General features: G+C 39.9%; 1 protein-coding gene across 11 annotated transcripts in view; it reads left to right on the top strand.

Moving 5' to 3' along the window:
* Positions 1–20,522, top strand: part of GAS2 (growth arrest specific 2) — a 159,117-nt gene extending 138,595 nt beyond the window's left edge. For all 11 annotated transcript variants that reach the window (XM_084630905.1, XM_084630898.1, XM_084630901.1 and 8 more), the window contains one exon: positions 17,418–20,522. In XM_084630905.1, the coding sequence (XP_084487031.1) occupies positions 17,418–17,636 (219 nt within the window). In that variant the 3' untranslated portion in view covers positions 17,637–20,522. The remainder of the gene's footprint in view (positions 1–17,417) is intronic.
* Positions 20,523–20,825: the final 303 nt, after the last annotated feature.

Here is a 20,825-nt window from a genome sequence, read left to right as displayed (position 1 = left end):
CATATCATTGCACAAGACTGTCAAGATGCCATTACCAAATGGAGCAGCACATCCTCCCGTTGCTAACTGGGTTTAAAATCTTATGAATCAGCAGGCGAAATGCTGCTCTCAATTATACCAGCCTGAAAGAGTCTTAATCTGCCCATGTAAGTTTTGCTTTCCATGAAATGGTGCTACTCTAGGCAATCACCTGTGTTATTGGCAGTATGGTGTGTTAGAAGGTCTACTTGTATGCCTTGTGGCACTGAGGTCACATTGACACATTGTATACATGTGCAACTGTGATAATTCTGTTCAACTAGGGATGGGTTGACAACAAGGGGGTTGGTTGGATCAAGATTACCTTTTATACAATCTCCAAAGTTCAGGAGGTGAAGATAAATTATTCTAGTTTGGGCCCATTTCTTTAAAGAGTAAAACTGGGAGTGATTATATTTTCACAAAACCTCTTGATAAGATTTTGCTTTGATAAAATAAAAACAGTGTGGTTCCATGTCCCATTTTATATTATTACTATTAAGTATTAATTATTTGTATTACTGCAGCACCTGTAAGTCCCAACTGAGATCAGGTATCTATTGAGTTAAGGACTTCACAAACACATAGTAAGAGACTGACCAGGTTTTTGCCCACCTGAACCCCTGGGGTATTTACTGAGGCAGCTAGCTCAAGCTAACACCTGTGCTATCTACGTTGCTATTTTTAGCACACTAGCTTGAGCAGAGCTAGCAGGGGTATGTCTGCATGAGCTAGAAATTGTACCTTCCAGCTCAAATGCAGGTGTACAAACGGAGTATCAGTACTGGCTGTGCTGCAGTGGCATTCCCACGGATGCTGTTGCACAAAAAAGGAAGAAAGCAAACAAGCCATTTTAACTCCAAGCTTCTAAAATGGTATCACATACACTGGAGAGAGAGAGAGAGAGAGAGAGAGCTGTTAAAAGCAGCTGAAGGGGTTGGAATGTTAAATGAATCCCAGAGGAGTTAGATTAGTGTGCAGGTGGTGCAGTCATCGGTATGTGATAAATTCCACTGGCGTATGTTAAGTTTATTTATGACATATCTGTACTGTATATGACATGTACATTACCTCCATATCAGCCAAGTGCAATTTTGATAGGAAATTCCATATTTTGTGGAGGAGGAAGAAAGATTTTGGGGGCAGGTTGATTTTCTTTATTGGTAGCTGTTTGAAGCGGCTGCTTAGAAATTTGGACTGGCAGAGTAAGTTTTGAGGGGCTGGTTTAGAAGGCAGAGAACAGATTAGGTGCTTAAGCAGGCATGATAAATACATTTATCACATGGGCTCTGCAATGTGTGCCTATAGGTGAGGGGAGGTATATGTAAAAACACCGAATGACAAAACTCTCATTGACATCAATATGGCTAGGATTTTTGTATGCACGCACTTTCTAAAAAAACTTAATTTCCTTAAAGGACAGTAAATTTGGGGGACCTAAATAGGTTGATAGTATCCCTTTAAATGAATAAATTCCTTTTTATTTACAGCTTTGTTTTGTAGTATGGCTGCTGATGAGCACTACTATGCATTTATTTATGTAGGGCCAGAATCTGCCACCCTTACTTATGCCCTCAACCATATCCTCTCTCCCCCACTAGTGCTATTGATTTCATTGGGACTAGTGGATAAGAAAGGCTTACTCAGCATAAGTAAGCAAGGCAGAATCTGTCCTTAATTAATTATTTGCTTGTAATAAGTGGCTCTCTGAGGCTCTAAATGCTTGTACAAACATTATGGATACAAAACTAAGAATTAATAATTAGCTGTCTACATCTAAGAAGGTACAGCTGTGTGTTTGATTCAAAGATAATAGTTGGCCCTTCTCTCTCCTACAATAATGCATACTTTTGCTTTGACAGTTTCATGTGTTTTGCACTTTTTTATATATTTTTTCCCCTTCCCATATTATTTAATCTTAATACATCTGGTTTTCCGTGTCTCCATGCAGTTGCCAGTTTACATTTTTTGTCTTCCCCCTTAACCTCATCAACTCTCCCCCTGGCTTTTTGCTTCATATTTAATCTATTCACCACATCACCTTTTCTGCTGAGCATTGCATAAAATATTTGTTATGAGTCACTTGCTCTGGCTGGAAATGTGCAGGAGCTTGGTACTTAGATTTCTGCTAAACAGCCCAGATTTAATTTGATGGAGAACTCTGGCCTATATTGTAGCTGGCCCCTGCATGAGTGGATAGAGAAGAAGTGTGCAAGAAGTTTCCATCTCTTGTTCCCCTCACACAGGGCCTTATCTAAAGTGCATCGAAGTCAATAGATATTGGATCAAGCCCACAGTCCCTATGTTCTCCTAATTTTACAGTGGCAATAGGATGCTGTGAAGTACTAGGGAAATGGAAAATGCCATTCTGTGAGTGAGACTACCACGTCCAATTAATTTTGCTTCATATTGTTCCTCCTATACGAATGCCTGAGAAGCCCCAGGCTTCACTTGCCTCCTAATGAATAAACAAGTGTGTTTACTTCTTTCTGTAACTGAATCATTTCTCACATATAAGGAGCTCGCCCACACATGCTTCCTTTTAGAAGCAGGAGTGTTAATTAGACATCCAAAAGCAGAATATCCCCAACCCCTATTAAAGAAAAAAAAAAAGCAGTGTGTGCCAGACACAAGCCGGAAATAAGAGCAACAAAAAGTTTAATCACAGAACTGTGAATCCCAAATCCTGCTGTTATTTACACCAGCGTGTATCCAAAGTATTTCCATTGACTTCCATGGTTTACAGCATTGTAACTGTGAGCCAACTTTGACCCAGTTCCTGCTAAGGATCTGATATACTCTGAAAATTAAGAAATAAAAAACATAAGATTGCAATGGCTTCTGACTTGTATTCAGAGTTTGCAATACAAATAATACTTTACTTTGCACTTCCATAGCATTTTTCATTTCAATGTGCTTTCTACAAGTGTGGTGGGTGTCATGACTAAGTCTAAATGGGTAGCTGATTGTATTTCACCTTGGTATGACCTTGGTTGGCCTGAAATGAGGCTGTGCTTCTGATGCAACCAAAAGCACTGACTAGAACATTCAGAGGGCAGTATTTATACCCCAAAAGAGATAGTGCACCATGGTCAATAGGGGTCTGGCTACTGGGCTCCCACTATCCTCAAGCATAAAAAACTCAGCAGTTAGAATCCTGTTGGAATGATATGTTCAGAGAAGCAGAACTACAGGTAAATAATTTTATTTAGCAGGTGCCATGGTAACGATGGTCACACTTACTGTGTGATTATCTGTAAGTATTCAGCCTTTGCTAGTAGTCTGATTTCCAGCTGATCTACTGAACACCTGTTTTCAAGTTCCTCAGTGTTTCCCTGGATACCAGTGTCCTCAATTCTGGGTTACATCAGCAGACCTATGCTGAGAGTGCTCCATCTTAGAATAATGTTTCATATAACACAATGTTGACTCATAAAGTAGCTTAAAAAGATGTATAAATGTCAGAAGACTCAATTGGTGATAAAAAAATCTCACTCAAGGTGCAAATAGCCTGTAGAGACAACCTGTGAATGGAATAAATAATAAGGTGTTTGAAAACACACTATGGTGAGTCCCGATAGGCGAAGGTGTTCTAAATTTAGGTCAGCTTTCTCCATACTCCTGCTGTTAAAGGCTGACTAGCTCATAAAAAAAGTTTCCTGCAAATGAAAGAAGTTGCAGAATGGACAGTAATCTGAGCTTGGAGGGAAGGGAAAGCAATATAAAAGCAAAATTACTGTCTGATCAATTATGTGAGGGTAAGGCTTGTGAAAGCTACAAAACAATTCATTCTATCCCACACGTATCTTAACAGAGCAAGTTCATTTTCTACAATGAGGGAACTAATTTTGTGAAGTGATCAAGTTGGTGCCATGTGTTACTCTACATATTTTATAGCAATGTCTTTCGGATGAAAGAGAACACTAGGGCATCTGAATTAGGAGTGGGTTTAATTAGGACCTGCTATGTATTTCTACAATGTCCATCATAAGGCTATCTGAATGCCTTTCTCTGAAAAAAAATGACATTTTACTAAAACAGAAGGGTCATTTTGGATCTAATAAAGTTCTGATCCAAAGCCCATTTAAGGCAATGGAAAGATTCCAGTTGACTTTGGTGGGAATTGGGCCTGATCTACACCAGAAAATTAGGTCATTTAACTACATCAGTCAGGGGTGTGGAAAATCCACACGATTGAGTGGCATTGTTAGGCCAACCTAAGTCCCTACGTAGACAGCACTAGGTCGATGGAATGATTCTTCTGTCGCCCCAGCTACCGCCTTTTGGGGAGGTGGATTGCCTATGCCAGTGGGAGAATCTTTCCCATCAGTGCAGGTAATGTCTGCACTGAAATGCTACAGCAGTGTAGCTGCAGTGGCACAGGTATGCTGGTGTAGCATTTGAAGTGTAGATACACCCTCGGATCAGGCCCTAAATGAAAATGCTGCATAACCTGACTGTCAATTTTATGAAATGTCAATATTATCTTTTTTAGACTTCAGCTATGCGTATTAAGGAAATTTGCCAGCAGAGAAGGTTTAAAAGTATTTACTTATCTGCTTCACAGAGATCTAATGTTTACAAAGTACTCTGCAGATTAAAAGTTCTACGTATTATTAATGGATGCTGAGTGTTTGTGATGAAAATGTGCATTGGGCCCATTGTGTATGAGTCTCTGTTGGATGTATCAAGTGGTTAAAAATAACATCTTCATGCCAATATTGAAATTCATATTCTCAAGCATACCCTTTTCCTCCGTCACTAAATATTGGTATGTGCATCGATATTTGGGATGTTCTTTAAGCAATCAAGTACTTTTCTTGTATCACAGGAAATCCCGTGGGCAGAAGAAGAGAGATGAATAACAAAGTGAGAACAAGGTCAAAATCGTTAATGCACATTCTTACAAAGTATAAATGTTCTAATTATCTAACAAAACAGGTGCAGCACAGGCTATGGCAGTGCCAGCATCCCTAAACTGCCCAGTCAAGTGCCTCAATCCTAAATGGGTCCAATTGCCTTGAGGGATGAGAGGGTAGTTCATTTTCCATGACTAGCCAAATCCCTGGCTTCTCTGCTGAGATGGCCAGAAAGGATGATTTGTGTTGTGGGCACCTGTCAACAAGTAATTGGATTCAGTTTACATAATCTACTAAACAGCTATCAGACAGTAATGATTTTGGGTCAGTACCCTCTTGGATCAGATTGAATAGGTAAGGTAGATGTAAAAGACTACATATGCTGTTCTACCCCATTGTCCTGAGCCATCCAATCCTTCATTCCACTGATTTTATCATTTTAAAAAGAACAGCAGAAAAAGAAAGTTAGTGTACTGTGATCAAATATGAGCATGAATCTGTTTGTTGCCAAACTGTGCTTACTGGAAGTCATTTTGCTTTTGACTTTCTCTCTGACCTAAATAAAAACATTTACAAAACCCTACTAACCTTGAAGAAAGTGTAAATGTCAAGAGCATAGTTGTGATTATTAACTGGTTTTCTGCTGACATCAATTCAGTAAGCTTCCGCATTTGGAAAAAAAATAATCTGCCTTTCTATATGCAACATAAATATTTCCATTACCTCTTCAAAAGAAAATCTGCTAAGAGGCTGTTATATACGTAACAACAGCTTGCCTCAGGTAAAGAATTCTTTAATGCCTTAATTTAAGCCAGTGACGCTGCACAAATACTGTGAGAATCTCAAGGTTATTCAGGTCTGCTTATGTCACTGAAATGAGTGACACGATTGGGGAGGATAAAACACCTCCTAATCAGAGTACAGTGGTATCATAATTCAAAAGCCCAAGCATCTGGTCCCTTGGTAGACTGGTGCCATCTTTAGACTTTTGTTGATTGATCTCTAGAGCTTATGAATCTTTCATTTTTTCCTAAATGGTTTTCTTTCAGGGTTTTCTTTGAAGTCAAGGTACCTCCTATAGTTGTCTGCAAAACATTATTAAAATTATTGTATTTTCATTGCTAAAAAGAATATTAAAAGGAAGCTTTATAAATATGAATCTGAAATACTGCATGTGTCCTTCTGAAGCAGTTTGAAATTTGCTCAAGTTAAAATTGCATATAAATTTGCCATTGTGCCCTATTATTCTTACTTATTTGTCTTGTGGTAGCACATATTCTGCCCCAATCAGAGACAAAGACCTTATTGTGCTAGGCATTGTAAACACACATTACAAAAAGATGGTCTTTGACTCACAAAGATTAGGCCCACATCCTCAAAGTATTTCGGCTTCCAACTTCCATTGATTTCAATGGAAGTTAGGACTCTATGCACCTTTGAGAATCTGGCCCTTACTACCTAAATAATAGATTATAAATTATTCTTATTTCCTTATTTTTCTGAATATACTGATTTTAATAGCAATCTTTGTTCAGAAAAAGTGTTGAAAATAGTGTGATGGTTTCCAGCTTTTTGTAAATTGAGGAGAAACTTAAAGCTGCATGCTCTATTTCTTCTCCTTGGCTGGCTTCCAAAATTGAACAGTTTGCTGCTCAGAGACAACTATCTGTAGGCCCCTTTGATTGATGTTTCCTTACTGATTGATATTTGTGGCCAGCTTCTGGAAAGGGCAGAGCAGTTTTTTCCCCTCCACAGCTCCAGTGATTGCATGAGCAGTTTGGGTATTAGCACATGCAAATGACTATTTGGATATCTAACTTGGGTTGCCAGGTGTCCAGTTTTCAACTGGAATGCCTGGTCGAAAAGGGACTTTGGCAGCTCCAGTCAGCACTGCTGACTGAGCCGTTAAAGGTCCAGTCGGCGGTTCAGCACGGCTAAGGCAGGCTCCCTGCCTGCCCTGGCTCCACACAGCTCCTGGAAGTGGCCAGTATTTCCCTTTGGCTCCTAGGTGGAGGGGTGGCCAGGGAAGTGCCGTGTGCTGCCTCCACCCTCAGAGCCGCCTCCACAACTCCAGTTGACCAGGAGCCACGGCCAATGGGGGCTGCAGGGGCAGTGCTTGTGGGCAGCATACACTGCACAGAGCTGCCTGGCCATGCGTCCAACTAGCCGCATTGGGGAACAGCTCGGAGCCAGGGCAGACAGGGGGCCTGCCTTAGCCCCGCTGTGCCGCTGACCAGGAGCCACCTGAGGGAAGCACTGCCTGGCCGGAGCCCACACCCTGAACACCTTGCCCCAGGTCAAAAGCCCATCCTACACCCAAACTCCATCCTGGAGCCCTCACCCCAAACCCTCTGCCCCAGCCCCAAACCCTCTCCTGCACTCCTAACCCCTCGGCCCTAGGCCAGAGCTGCCTCCTGCACCCCAAGCCCCGCATCCCTGGTCTCACCGCAGAGTCCACACACCCTGCCTCAACCCTGAGCCCACTCCAACACCCCAACCCCCTGACCCAGCCTGGAGTCCCCACCTGCACCCCAAACCTCTCATCTTCAGCCTGAGTCCGCACCCCCCACCCCCAGCCGTCACCCCCCCCGAACCCATAACCCCTCATTTCTGGCCCCATCCCGGAGCCTGCACCTCTAGCTGGAGCCCTCATTCCGCCCCCCACCCCGCATTCCACCCCTATGCCCCAGCCCAGTGAAAGTGAGTGAGAGTGGGGGAAAGCAAGCGACAGAGGGAGGGGGGCTGGAGTGAGTGTGGGGTGGGGTCTCAGAGAGAGGGGAGGGCCGGGGCAGGGCCTTGGGGAAGGGGGAAAAAGAGGGAGGGACAAGGGTGTTCGATTTTGTTCAATTAGAAAGTTGGCAACCCTACATCTTACAAAGCATTTGTGTTTACAAATTCTGGATTGTGCAAGTGCCCTGGATTTCTGCTCTTTGAAAATCTGTCCCTAAATCATCTGGGAAAGAATATCACTGAGTGTACAGCTGATCACATGCTGAGTGACACCTCAGAGCCTGATCACCATATTTAGCAATCACAGACCTTGTTCCTATGAAAGGGTTAGGAGCAGAATGTGGGTGCTGAAAAGGGGACAGGTAGTAGCCTCGGTGTCTGTCTAGCCAGGGAAGCCTATGGCATCGGTGAACCAGCAGCTGCCAAAACTCCTTCCAGTTGGATGGAACTTTTAGCACTTTCTGAATGGTTAAGTCAGTGCTACTTGCATGTAAGCACTCCTTGTGCATGTGTGTGTATTTTAAATGTAGGTCAGTATGGGTGCAATGCATAAGTGTGGCAATTTTGCCACAGCAGTTGGTAGTTCTATTTGTTTCTACTTGGAAACTGAGCTCTTTAAGCAAGAGATAGAAAGAAAGATTAAAATACAATGGCAAAGTCTACCCTGGTCTCAGCTGGAAACTAAAGGACTCTGTAAAGTGACTCCATTCCACTTTATTTTCCATGAGAGACAATCACTACAAAATCATGAAAAATTACATTTGATTGATTTACTCTGGAACTGGTGACTTAAATCAGTGAACCTAAGTTCTAAATATTAAACAGCAACAGATTCCCAGCCTGTTCTTTGAATATGCAGTATATCACAATGAATTGTTCAGAGGGAAGAGAGCCCACTAATGCATTGTTTTGATAAACAAGGGAATACACTTTAACATGTTTGATAGAATCTTTTGTTCTAAAACTGATATTAAATTCTTTAGAAGTACAGCTCAAAACAAAGTATTATTTATAAAAGCCACTTCTTGATACAGCTGGATATGTTGTGACAAGCAATTAACAGGACTCTTACAAAGCTCTGGAGATGTTTTTCAGATCTAGCTTTATTATAGGTGATTTTTTTCATCCCGTGTTATAGGGGATTCAGTTAATGGGATTTGTGCATGTAAATCCCCAGCAATGAGATGGAAACGTTACCCCAATGTATTAACTATTCTGTGTGTTCATTATCACAAGTGCCCCTGAGGGCAAAGCCAGCATTTGCAATATTCAATCCTTTTTCAGGGGTTTAGAGCTAGAACTTGGAAAACAAAATCTCAGAGGTTTTTTTTTTTTAAAAAAACGGTGTTTGAAACAACCCATAGTTTTTCTGATGTAGTAGTGGAAGCTGGAACACTTGAGACATTTAGAACTAGATGAGAAAAGACACTTGAAAATGTTCTATAGAGAACAATGCCACAATGACAGAGGATTGGACAAAATGTGACTTAATGAGATTAATTTTTTATTGAAATGGGGAAAAAAAGGTTCTGACTATTCTTTCAAAGTTGGGAAATGTCTTGTTTCTTCCAGTTTTAACTTTGTTGTTTATCAATCCATACATGAATATTGTATATAGATGACTCAAGGATGGTCAAAGATTAATATCTGAAATTGGCTACCGGATTTGCATTGCAGTTTCTTAGGAGGCAGTCAGTGCCTGTATTTACATAAATTGGTGTGGGCAGTTCAGGGTTCAAATATGGTTCCCTAAATCTGCACCTAGGCACCTCTATAAGAACTTAAGCATCAAATGGGCCTATTTTCTGACAGACTCAAACCAACCCACAGAGAAATATTTGATGCACACACACATAAAGTAGAATGACAGATGGGAAGTTCTCACTACACAGCCAAGAGGGTAAGTAGCTGCGGGAGAGTTTTCCTGCTTTTGTAACAGGGGGACCTGTGCTTTAACTCCTGCACATATCCATGGGGATCTCCTCAGCCGTCTCCACCTCCTCCTTCCCCTTGTACTGTTATCATTCTTGGGATTTTTTGGCCACCTGCACTACCTCATATCTTTGAGGGGTGTTGAATAGCTGTTTGCTCCATCTTCCATCATCAGGGTCCCACTAGGTAAGGTCAATATTGCCACAAATCCCAAGAGTCTTGGCAGGGAGTTAGGAAGTAGCCCCGGAACACCTCTTCTCCCTGCCTCCCACATACCGAAGGAAGAGGGGGAAGAAAAAACTCCTTCTCCTATCCCTGCAAGCTCTGCACTAAACCCTAAGTGCAGATAGAGCTCCATAAAAAATAACACACGGATCTCTGCCTGGCTTCATTCCTGCTGTTGCGGAGAATGGGAATGCTGCAGTTGGGGGTTTAGAGACTGATTAGGGGGCCTGAGCTTGTCCTCTTTCATCCTGACATATACCTTCATATAATGAAGCATGAAATCCTGTGGTTGCCTGCCTTTGTCATTACATCCATTTCTCATCACATGAATTCTTGCCCAGGTTGCTGAATAAGTATATTTTAAAGACTAAGAATATAAGGTTATCTCTTGATCTATGTATTTAAACCACACTCCTCTGAATAGTATCTGAACACCTCCCAGCATGGTATCTTACTCCTTCTTACCATGTCTGAAATACATGGTAATTTGCTAGAACATCATGCAATCCACAATGTCACTTAGAGGTGATGTGTTTTCATTATAAAATAGAGGAAGTGTACAATCTTCCCGAAGTACATAGCTGTTAAGGGTCAAATTCTTAGCTGATGGAAATGGGTGTTGTTCCATTGAAGTCAGTGGAGATATGTCTGTTTACCCTACCCTCGATCTCAAAACCTTTACAAAGGAGTGTAAATAGTATTACCCCAGTTTTATAAATGGGGAAACTGAGGCACTGGACAACTTACACATGGCCACACATTAAGTCACTATCAGAGTTGATAGGAGAACCTAATTCTGATAGCTTCCAATCCCCTGCTGTTACTGGACTGCTTCCTACAGATATGTGATCTGCCTGGGATTGTTTGCAAATTCATGCAGACAACTGGTATAAACTATATTGGCAAAATTGCATCTACGCTAGGAGGGTTTGCCACCATAGCTATACTAACAAAACTTTTCTTGTATATTCTAACAAAACTTTTCCTAAGAGTCACAACTGCCAAACTGCTACTCTAACTAATTAGACCATACCATCAGTGTAAGATTCAGTGTGCGCCTTGGTGTGGGGAGTGACTTTACACTAGATAGACCTTTAATTAAAAAGGTGGGGGGAGAGAGAGAGACTATATAAAATAAATGGAGATGCTCTAATACTGATATTAGAGACATATTTGGATCTCAGTTACACAGATATAAATACAAACTAATCCCCTTGGTTTAAATCAGTAACATTACTCTGTCTTTAAATCAGTGATGTTTTTCTGGATTAACACCAGCAAAAATCTGTTCTGTAATCTTTTTAAATGGCCTATTTTGTTCAAAATATTATGGGAAAATGTTAGCTATTTCAGTTAGTATCCATTCAGTATTTCTTTCATATTCATGCTGGGAATTTTCATTTTCTTGCTTTCCTGTTTTGATGAGTAGGCATTCTCAAAGCTATTAAAACATAGCAACAATTACCTACCAATTTCTAAAAGGCTACTTCCTTATTTGAATGTATTAAGAGAATTTGTTGAATGGAGCCCAATATACTAGTAGATGGAAAAATATCTGATGTCGGGTGATGAAGTATAAATAAACATCCAATATGATATTGCATTAATGATAACTGAAATTTCAACTTGCTATGTACTATTTTGAATATAAGTTAGTCTAATAATTTTAAAAACATGGTCTTTTACAGTAGTAAATCCAACTGGTATTTTAATTTTTCATGGACTGCTGAAAATGCACATGGTGTTTTAAAACCATATAATACCTCAAATACATAAAACAGATGGAGCTATTGGAGTTACTCCAGATCTATGTTGGTGTCTTTTGATTTCAAATGTTGACTTCTACATCTCCTACATGAATCATAGTGTTGAAAACTTAAGAAAAGCTTAGAAATTTAAGGTGTTTTGTATAGCAATTTATGTACATCAAACAACCCATAATATTTTAATATTAAGGTTGAATAAATACTGAAAAAAATAAGTCAACTTTTCATTCACATTTTAAATGAATTCTCACTATAGCATTTTCACTTTTTTGGGGGTTTGCTTTTCACAAATATTAAATTAAAAATTAAATTACCGGCAAAAATGTTTACAGAAAAATCAGATTTGGAATTCAGAATTGAAAGCGTTTGCACTGTAAATCTAACTTTAAGACTTTATGCTTAACCAGTAAGGCAACAGAAACATACTAAATTATTTGTGTCCAATCAAACCAATTTGAATTTGGAACTGTGAATATTAAATTATCAGTGTAATTCCTGTGAATAATGAACTGTTTGTGACTTATCCATAGGCTGAAACGTATTTGCATAATATATTATGCAGTATATATTCTTATAATAAAATATTTGTTAAATTAATTTGAATCCAATCCTGCAAACACGAGGCAATTAACTTGCATGTGAGTACTCCCATTGTTTTAGCAATGATTTTCCAACAATGCACAAGGATAATTTCTTCCACCATTGAAATGCAGCCACCTCTGGGGTAAAAAGCTGTAGCTGTTTAGCAATGCACTAGGAATTTCCACACCTTATTATATCAAAATATTTTAAACATATAGTAAAACATTGCCGCGGAAATGCACCCCTTTCATGATGCAGTCTTACCCTTCTTACCCACTCCACCCCTAAAGAAGTGCCAAGAGCATTTGTCTCCTTGCCTATGTAAAAACTGGTGATTCTAGACATCCATGGGAGTTGTAGTTCTAAGTGCCTTTCAGAATGGGACGCTTAGTGGTAAACTATGGCAAATGAGAGTTGTGCCCTCTGATGACAAGAATGAATTTGACAAAGTGGCCCCAATTCAGCTGAGCTAAGTTGAAGTGGATGTGATCTTTATCCTAGAACCAGACACGCCCACTATCAGTTGCTTTTCCTGCTTTACAACCTTCCATCTTTTCAGTGTGTAAGTTTCACGCACTTTGCACAACCACTGAATGCCAGATAGGTGCAAGTAACCCTACTCTGTCACTAGCCCCCATGCGCTTTATGACCAATGTATGCCTAACACATATCTTACTCTACGATTTATGTCACCGCTAAATTTGGCCTAGAGGTTTCCAACTTACTCCAGGTGGAATTTTGCTGATTTTGGTTTCTAAGGCCTGATACGACTCCAATTAAAGTCAGTAGGATTGCTTCCATTTGGCTCTAATGGGATTTGGATCAGGCTCAGGGTGTGTAATTTCTCCCCCCAAAGTGTATACTTAAATATGGCTGTAATATAGTATAGAGAATAACATACTGGGCCAGATCCTCCACTCTTGTAAACCACCATAGCTCTATTTATTGAGTTACATTGACATGAGTTAAGGGTATAGGCCCAATATCTCTTTAATAAGCCCTAAAGCTCTCGATACATTAATTTATGTGAAACACACATCCATTTTTAGTATATTTCACTGAAGTTCCAAAGTCTTCTATAATGACAGTTCAGTCCACATGATTCATACTGCAAATGTTTCTATGTACATTTCATGTTACCTCTTGAGACAACTTTAATGTATACTACAGTGGTACGTCATTCATATATTCCTTTGTGATGCTGTTGCCTGTTAAGGCTGTTTTCTCATCTTTCTACTACACCACAGACTCTTCTATACTAATTCAAATGCAGATTCTGGAGAAAACAACTCTCTTGTGGAAGCCATGCTTCATAGAAAACAGCAAATAATAAAGATTTTATATCCTTCTTAAACATCTCCTGGAAATGATTGAATCATAAAGTTTTTCTCATTTTAGTTTTAATTCACTTGGTAGCAATATGAAAATTCCTTCACGTCAACACTGAAAAAGTTTTACACTTGCTGAATCCAAATTCTTACTGTTTCCTAAATTCTCATCCAATAGAGTCACTGAATCAGGTCAACAATAATGTCATCTGTAATATGTAGGGAAAAGATTGTTTTTTATTTGTTTGTTTGTTTTTTAAATGAGAAGAATGCAATGTGCTATTTCATGTATTTATTGTTTTATCAAATTGCCAGCTTCTGGACTCATTAACACAAGTGTGAATCTGGAGTAATTTGAAGCCAGAAGAGTTATTCTGGTGTAAATGAGATGACAATGCAGACTATATATGTATTATTGGAATTTTCAGGGTAGAACATAGCACAAAACAATGGACACATTTAGGAGGCAACAAAACATCATTTATATATATAGAGAGAGAAAGAATGGGTAGTAAATGCATAACACAATGTCATAACAAATTATAATAAAATACAAAACTGGCGAAAGCAGCCTGGGGAAAGACAAGAAGAGGCTGTAGAGTATTGCTAGGTTGAATATCAGGAAATAACTTATCAACAATGAGTTTTATTTGTTTGTGGGATAGTCTCTAAGGGGAAAGTGGCGGAAGCTGCATCACTTGAAAAATTTAAAGTTAGATTACAAAAAAAAACACACTGAATGCATCCGATGAAGTGAGCTGTAGCTCACGAAAGCTTATGCTCAAATAAATTTGTTAGTCTCTAAGGTGCCACAAATACTCCTTTTCTTTTTGAAAAAAAAACACTATAAATTACACAATAATCCTGCATTGGCAGGGGGATGAACTTAATATATGTTTTGCTAACTTTCCATCTCTAACTTGTATGACAAAATCAAAAATCCAGATACTAATTGCTTTTGAAATGAGAGCCACTGTGTGACAAAGGGTAGAAGCATCAGCTGAACACCAGCAGACAAGGAATTAACTCTCTCCCACAGTAGTATAGAAGGGTGCAATGAACTAGGTCTGGGACTAAGATCCAGGTCCAAAGTCCATTGACTTCAAAAGGCTTTGGATCATGTCTTAGAGGTTTATGTCTTACACTACCACTTATGTCGGTATAACTTATGTCACTCCGGACTGTGAATAAGCCACCCTCCTCAGCGACATACGTTACACCGACCTACGTGCCGGTGTGGACAGCACTATGTGAGCAGAAGAGCTTCTCCTGCCAACACAGCTACCGCTGCTTGTTGGGGGTGGATTAACTAAGTTGCTGGGAGAGCTCTTTCCTGGCAGTTTAGAGTGGCTATGCTAGAGAGCTTACAGCAGCACAGTTGCATTGGTGCAGCTGTAAGATGTGCCCTGTAAGCTCTCTAGTGTAGCCGTAGCCAATAGAAGAGCACGCTCACCCAGGAGGAAGCCCCTGAAGAGAAAGAAGCTGTATACCAGTTTCTAGAAGGCTGGGGTAGTCTGAGCTGGGGTTTCTCCAACCTTACATAAAAACCTTTTGGGTTTTTTTGTGATTATCCTATCCATAGTAAGGGCCTGATTCAGATCTCACACTAGGTAAATCCAGAAAAACTCCAAATGTATTCAGATTGACAGAATTTTACAAAGTTTGACTGACTTCTGTTTCAGGACCATGTAGCCCACTCCAACAATTTACACATATACAGTATTTGACTAACTTTTTAAAAAAAAGTCAGATCATTTGATTCTGCTCCCCTTTCTATCTGTGTGAATCAGGTGTAACTTGAGCAAAGTCAATGCAGTTATACCGGTGTAAGGAAGATCAGAGTCAGGTCCAAAATGTTGCCCAGGTCTCGGAGTAAAGAAACGTTCTATTTCTATTAGAGCCCATCAGAAATTGTTAAGTATTTTCAGTAAAAATTTTCAAATGAAATGATTTGATTCAAAAATTTTCAATGTATTTTGTTTCTCTATAAAAAATGAAAAGTTTTTCATAGTTTTCACAAACTGAAAACAATTTTTTTTCATTTTTCATTTTCATAAAATGTTGAAACAAAAATGTTTAGAAAAAAAGGCCATTTTAATTGAAAACATTTTTTGAATGAAATATTTCAACCTTTTCTAATTTCTTTCTTCAGCTACTAATTCAAACCTGAGAGATTGATTCAATTTAAATGTGTCCTGTCTTTGACACTTCAGAAATCCTTGCAACTTGTTCTTTGGTTTCCATATGATGATATATTTTTTAATGGAATTATGACCCCAAAAGAAAAGCTACTGTAAGCGTGGGTGTGAACAACTAATTAATAGTGTAACACTTCATTATCTTGACTTCCTCTCCTCCTCCCTCCTCTCTTCCCACTACTCTGTTTGCTGGTTTAAATGACAAATTGGATAAAAATTACCCCTATGCAGAGGACCAGCACAAGGCCTTTGTAGCACTTAAGTCCCATTTATGTCTTCAAAATAGTGTGGACCCTTAGGTGAATTTCACACATACACCCACCACAGCTATTAATCCAAGTCTCATTATCTAGACTACGTAAGCATGCTGAGGAATTTTCACAGAGGTGGAGCTCTTACAAACCAGAAGTCGAATTTGTTACACCCTAGATGAAAGATGTCTAGCATTTTGTGAAATATATTAATCAAAGTATCTTTCATTACCCGAATTAAGCTGTGGCTGTCATAGAACTTGCTCATTTATGATTCCCAGATGACATTTCTTTTACTATGATATATAGGAAATGAGATGAAAAGAAGTGAATGTGAAACTACCAGCTGAAATATCAGGTGAAGACATTAGGGAAGTTACATTTTACTTGGGTGGGATCACATTTCTCACTCTGTATCAGGAAAAAGAAAAGACGTAACAAATAAGATTGCAACGTTCCACCACTTAATACTTGATGGCGACCTATATCGCATGCTGTGCACATGCGCACACACAATAATAACAACAATTCAGCTATAAGTGCACAACAGATTAAATATGGATACTTAGTTCATGAAAATCAGGGTGACTAAGTATTAGATGACTTAGTATTAGAACTAGGCATGGTGCAGATAGGCAGTGTTCAAGTTTCTCAATACAGCTCTGTTAATGCAAGTGAGTCCTGACAAGCAACATGCTTATTTTTTAATGTCCAAGTGTCTCCAAAATACAGATTACAAGCATAACAAATAGTGTGTTTAATTTGGACCCAATGCAAACGCAAATTAATAATAATTATTATAATACCTCCGGCCCTCCATCTGTATTTTCACTTGCCATTTATTTCTGAAATCAGACATCTCCATAACAGGTTCAGGGTACCGTCGTCATTTTAGACGTCCCTCATTTTAGACCCACAGTACTTTATCTGTTACTGTTGTACATTACAGTGTGTGTCAGAAATGCTAAATCATATCACTGACACTGAAGGGAGCTTCATTTTATTAAAGAAATTAACTCCACATCTCATTTAACAATTTTGGGCAGAGTAGATTGTTTTGGATGTTGACCCTTTCTAGAGCTAGGGCCCCTTCTCCATAATAAATCAGAAGCCAGTTTTTACAACATCAAAAGCTGCATCGTTACTAAATATGCTTGCAACAAATACAGCTAAAAAATATCCAGTTTTACTAAGGAGCTCATCAATAAACATCTAAAGAACAACATGAGCTTCTTCAGGAAGGCTACAAGAACGTGTAGTGAACATTTTTTTAAAATGGAAAAATCTGACTGGGTGCTGCTCCATTTCCTTACATGCAATTACTTTTCTGTCTCCCCTGCTCGTGCCCCACTTTTTTTGCACTAACCTGCAGTGCAAGCCAGAAGCTACTGCCTCTTCCCATTCTTCTTGTAAACTAGGCTGCAAACTATGTTACTTGTAATTATAGTAAGCACAACATGTTCAAACAGAAATGTGATTTTCAACTTGATGGTAGCCCTTCAAGATTTTGTCTTTTATGCAATTTCAGATGCTGCACAACAAACATGTGATGGTTCGTGTAGGAGGAGGATGGGAGACTTTTGCAGGGTACTTGCTGAAACATGACCCTTGCCGAATAATGCAGATCTCTCGGGTGGATGGGAAAACCTCTCCAATCCAGAGCAAGTCTCCCACCATCAAGGACATGAATCCAGACAATTACTTGGTTGTTTCTGCCCATTACAAAACCAAGAAGGAGATTAAGTGAAATTAGCTTCTCATTTGACTGGGACTATATATATGTAGGTCCAAATTATCTTCTTGACTGTAGTAAATTTAGTTCATGCTTTGAAAGGACTTCAGAAAATTTAACAGACTGAAAATGGCAACCTGCTTTGAAGATCTTTGAACTGTAGAACTATTTATTTCTAGTACTGTACCTTTTATAGCAAATTATCCTTGATAGGTTAATTACTACAATCAGATAAGAAATAGACACATATTTTTAGCTAAATCATTACTCTTAAATATGTGAATGTATACTTAGAATGATTCAAAGGATGTGGTTCATGTTAAAGGAAAAGAAACTGCAGTACAATATATTTGTATGAAAAACCTGTGACATGGAGTCCATGACTGTTTTTAGGTTAGTTGGAAAAGATATATGTAGGTTGAGCGTGCAGAGTGATAAAAGCTATTTGCTAACACTTTCTGCCTATAAATTAAAATCAAAATGGACTATTTTTATAGGTTGCAAGATTCCCTTAAGCAATAATTAAAAAAAATAATTATTGTGTGCTAGACAGTTCCCTAAAAAGGCCATTTTGAAAAGTTTAGGAGGACTTGTGGCACCTTAGAGACTAACAAATTTATTGGAGACTAAGCTTTCGTGAGCTACAGCTCACTTCATTGGATGTATGCATCTGATGAAGTGAGCTGTAGCTCATGAAAGCTTATGCATCCGATGAAGTGAGGTATAGCTCATGAAAGCTTATGCTCAAATAAATTTGTTAGTCTCTAAGGTGCCACAAGTCCTCCTTTTCTTTTTGCGAATACAGACTAACACGGCTGCTATTCTGAAACCTTTGAAAAGTTTGTTATCCTTAAGCTACTTTGACAAAGTCAACTTTCAGATCCAGATCCACAAAGGGATTTAGGCACCTCTGCCCCAGATTCAGGCACCTAAATCCCAGATTCAGGCACCACTGCAATACACAAAACCTGCTTGGCTGCCACCTAATCCTTTGGGTGCCTAAACTCAATTTTTGTTATAAAAGTTCCCTAGGCACCTAAATTCCTGCCTTCGGGCAAGCGCACAACCTCACGTCAGACATCTGGACACCTATCTCATGCCCCAGCAGGGTCCTCAGTTGAGGCTAAGATAGGCGTTCCTCTGCCTAGCTCTCTCACAGAATGCCTACCAAATTGGGGAACATTCAAAGTCACACCAGCTGAGGAAGTGGTGGCAATTCCACCTCCCCCCTTAATCCCCCCTTAAAAAGTTTAGCTCAGTAGTTAGAGCACTCACCTGGGATGTGGGGGACCAGTGTTTGGTTGCCCCCTCTGCCTTTTTGGAGGAAAGGATTGTTGAAGAGGAGTCTCCCACCACACTGGTGAGTGCCTTAACCACTATGGGATGTTCTGATGTGGGACTCCCTCAAACTCTCCTGTTGAAGCTGTTCCACTTTGGAAAAATAATTAGTCATTGGAGCACTGGTAGTGGACCCTGGGTGTCCCATCTTCCAAGGGAGTGCCCCCATTTCCAGGTTCATTCTCAATTTAGCACTATACAAGGTGGAACAGCTTCAACAGGAGAAACTGAGGAAGTCACACATCAGGCTATCCTGTAGCCCAGTGGTTAGGGGCATGCCCCCAAGAGGTGGGAGCCCCCTGTTCAAATCCTTTCTCTCCACCAGACAGAGAGGGGCATTGAATGCAGCTCTCCCATATGCTGGGCAAATGATCTAATCTAATCACTGGCTAAAAGTAATAAGGTGGGCAGGACCCCCACCTCCCATCAGTGTTTCTTGCAAGAAATGGCTTAGGTGCCTGATCCCAGGAGAAGGTTTCCCAGCTCTGGAACTCAAGCAGAGATAGGACTTCCCTACTCCTGGACTTACCTACTCCTGGACTTAGTAGAGAGGTGAGGCTTAACACACACGCCTCTTCTCAGCATCTCCTTAGTTTACGTGGCTCCCCAACCGGCATGCTGCTTTTTGTGAATCCCATTCTTAGGTGCCTAACTCTCTGTATGCCTTTGTAGGGAGCATAGGCGCCTAACTCAGGGTTTGTGGATTTCAGTGGCTTTTCTAGGTGCCTCAAAGTTAGTCTTTGCAATGCTGCCCTTGAAACGCCTAAGTTCCTCTGTGGATCCAGGCCTGAATCCCCCTGGTCCTTACATGGGTGCCCAATGATGGGAGGAAATAAGATGCAATAGGGACGAGTGGGGCTTGCAGAAATGGCTGATTGCACCAGGGGTTGTAAACTACAATGCACAAAGGGATGTTGTAATGACAGTGCAAACTGTGTGTGCACAGGCACTCCGGTTTAACTATGTTGGTCGGGTGTGAAAAATCCACTCCCCCGAGCAGCGCTGTTAAACCAACTTAATTCTCCATGTAGACAGTGCTAGGTCATCATAAGAAGGCTTCCATCAACCTAGCTACCACCTCTCTGGGAGGTGGAGTACCTATGCTGATTGGAGAATCCCTCCCGTCAACGTAGGTAGTGTCTAGACTGAAACGCTGGAGTAGCGTAGGTGCAGCAGCTCAGCTGTAATGCTGTAGCATTTTAAGCATAGACAAGCCTTGAGTCAGAATGCCACCTGGTGCTTCCCTTGTGGCAATTCACCTTCACACTGCTCCTTACTTTGGGTTTGACCGAAAGGCACAGTCTAGCTCTACTTTTTTCAATTAGTTGGGTCAAATATGAAAAGATCCATTGCCCACTCTTTAGAGCAATTCAGATTCTTGTAAATCATTCACATACCTCTAAAACTATATATAGGGATTGTGTGTGGGGGGAGGGGGGTGGGTTGGCTACTTTTCCTTGTTTATATTTGGTGACTTCTGTGCCTTGTAACTGCCTAGAAAAATCATTTTATAGGATTATTTGAATGGCTATAAATTTGAGCAGAAATCAGTTGTTTCATTAGCAATGAAATAAACAGAAACTTTTTTAAAATACTCATAAACATTTTTTAAGTCTCATTTATTGTTTGCAACATATGATCCCCCACTGTAATCACACACACACAAAGAAAGCAAGCTGCTATGTGCAACCAAAACATGAATACTGAAGAACAGGAACAGAAATTGATGCACATTGAAATTTTCAGCAGGTGACATAAACAAGATGTGGATTTTGTCGAAAATCCCTTGAAAGGAACCTTCTCATTTTTGGAGGGTGGGGGAGAAGTTGAATTTGTTTTTTTAAAAAGCAGGGTTTTAAAGTTACA

This window comes from Lepidochelys olivacea (assembly GCF_965140295.1).
Source record: "Lepidochelys olivacea isolate rLepOli2 genome assembly, chromosome: 6".
Classification (NCBI taxonomy): Eukaryota; Metazoa; Chordata; order Testudines; family Cheloniidae; genus Lepidochelys; species Lepidochelys olivacea.
This window is presented reverse-complemented; position numbering and strand designations above follow the sequence as displayed.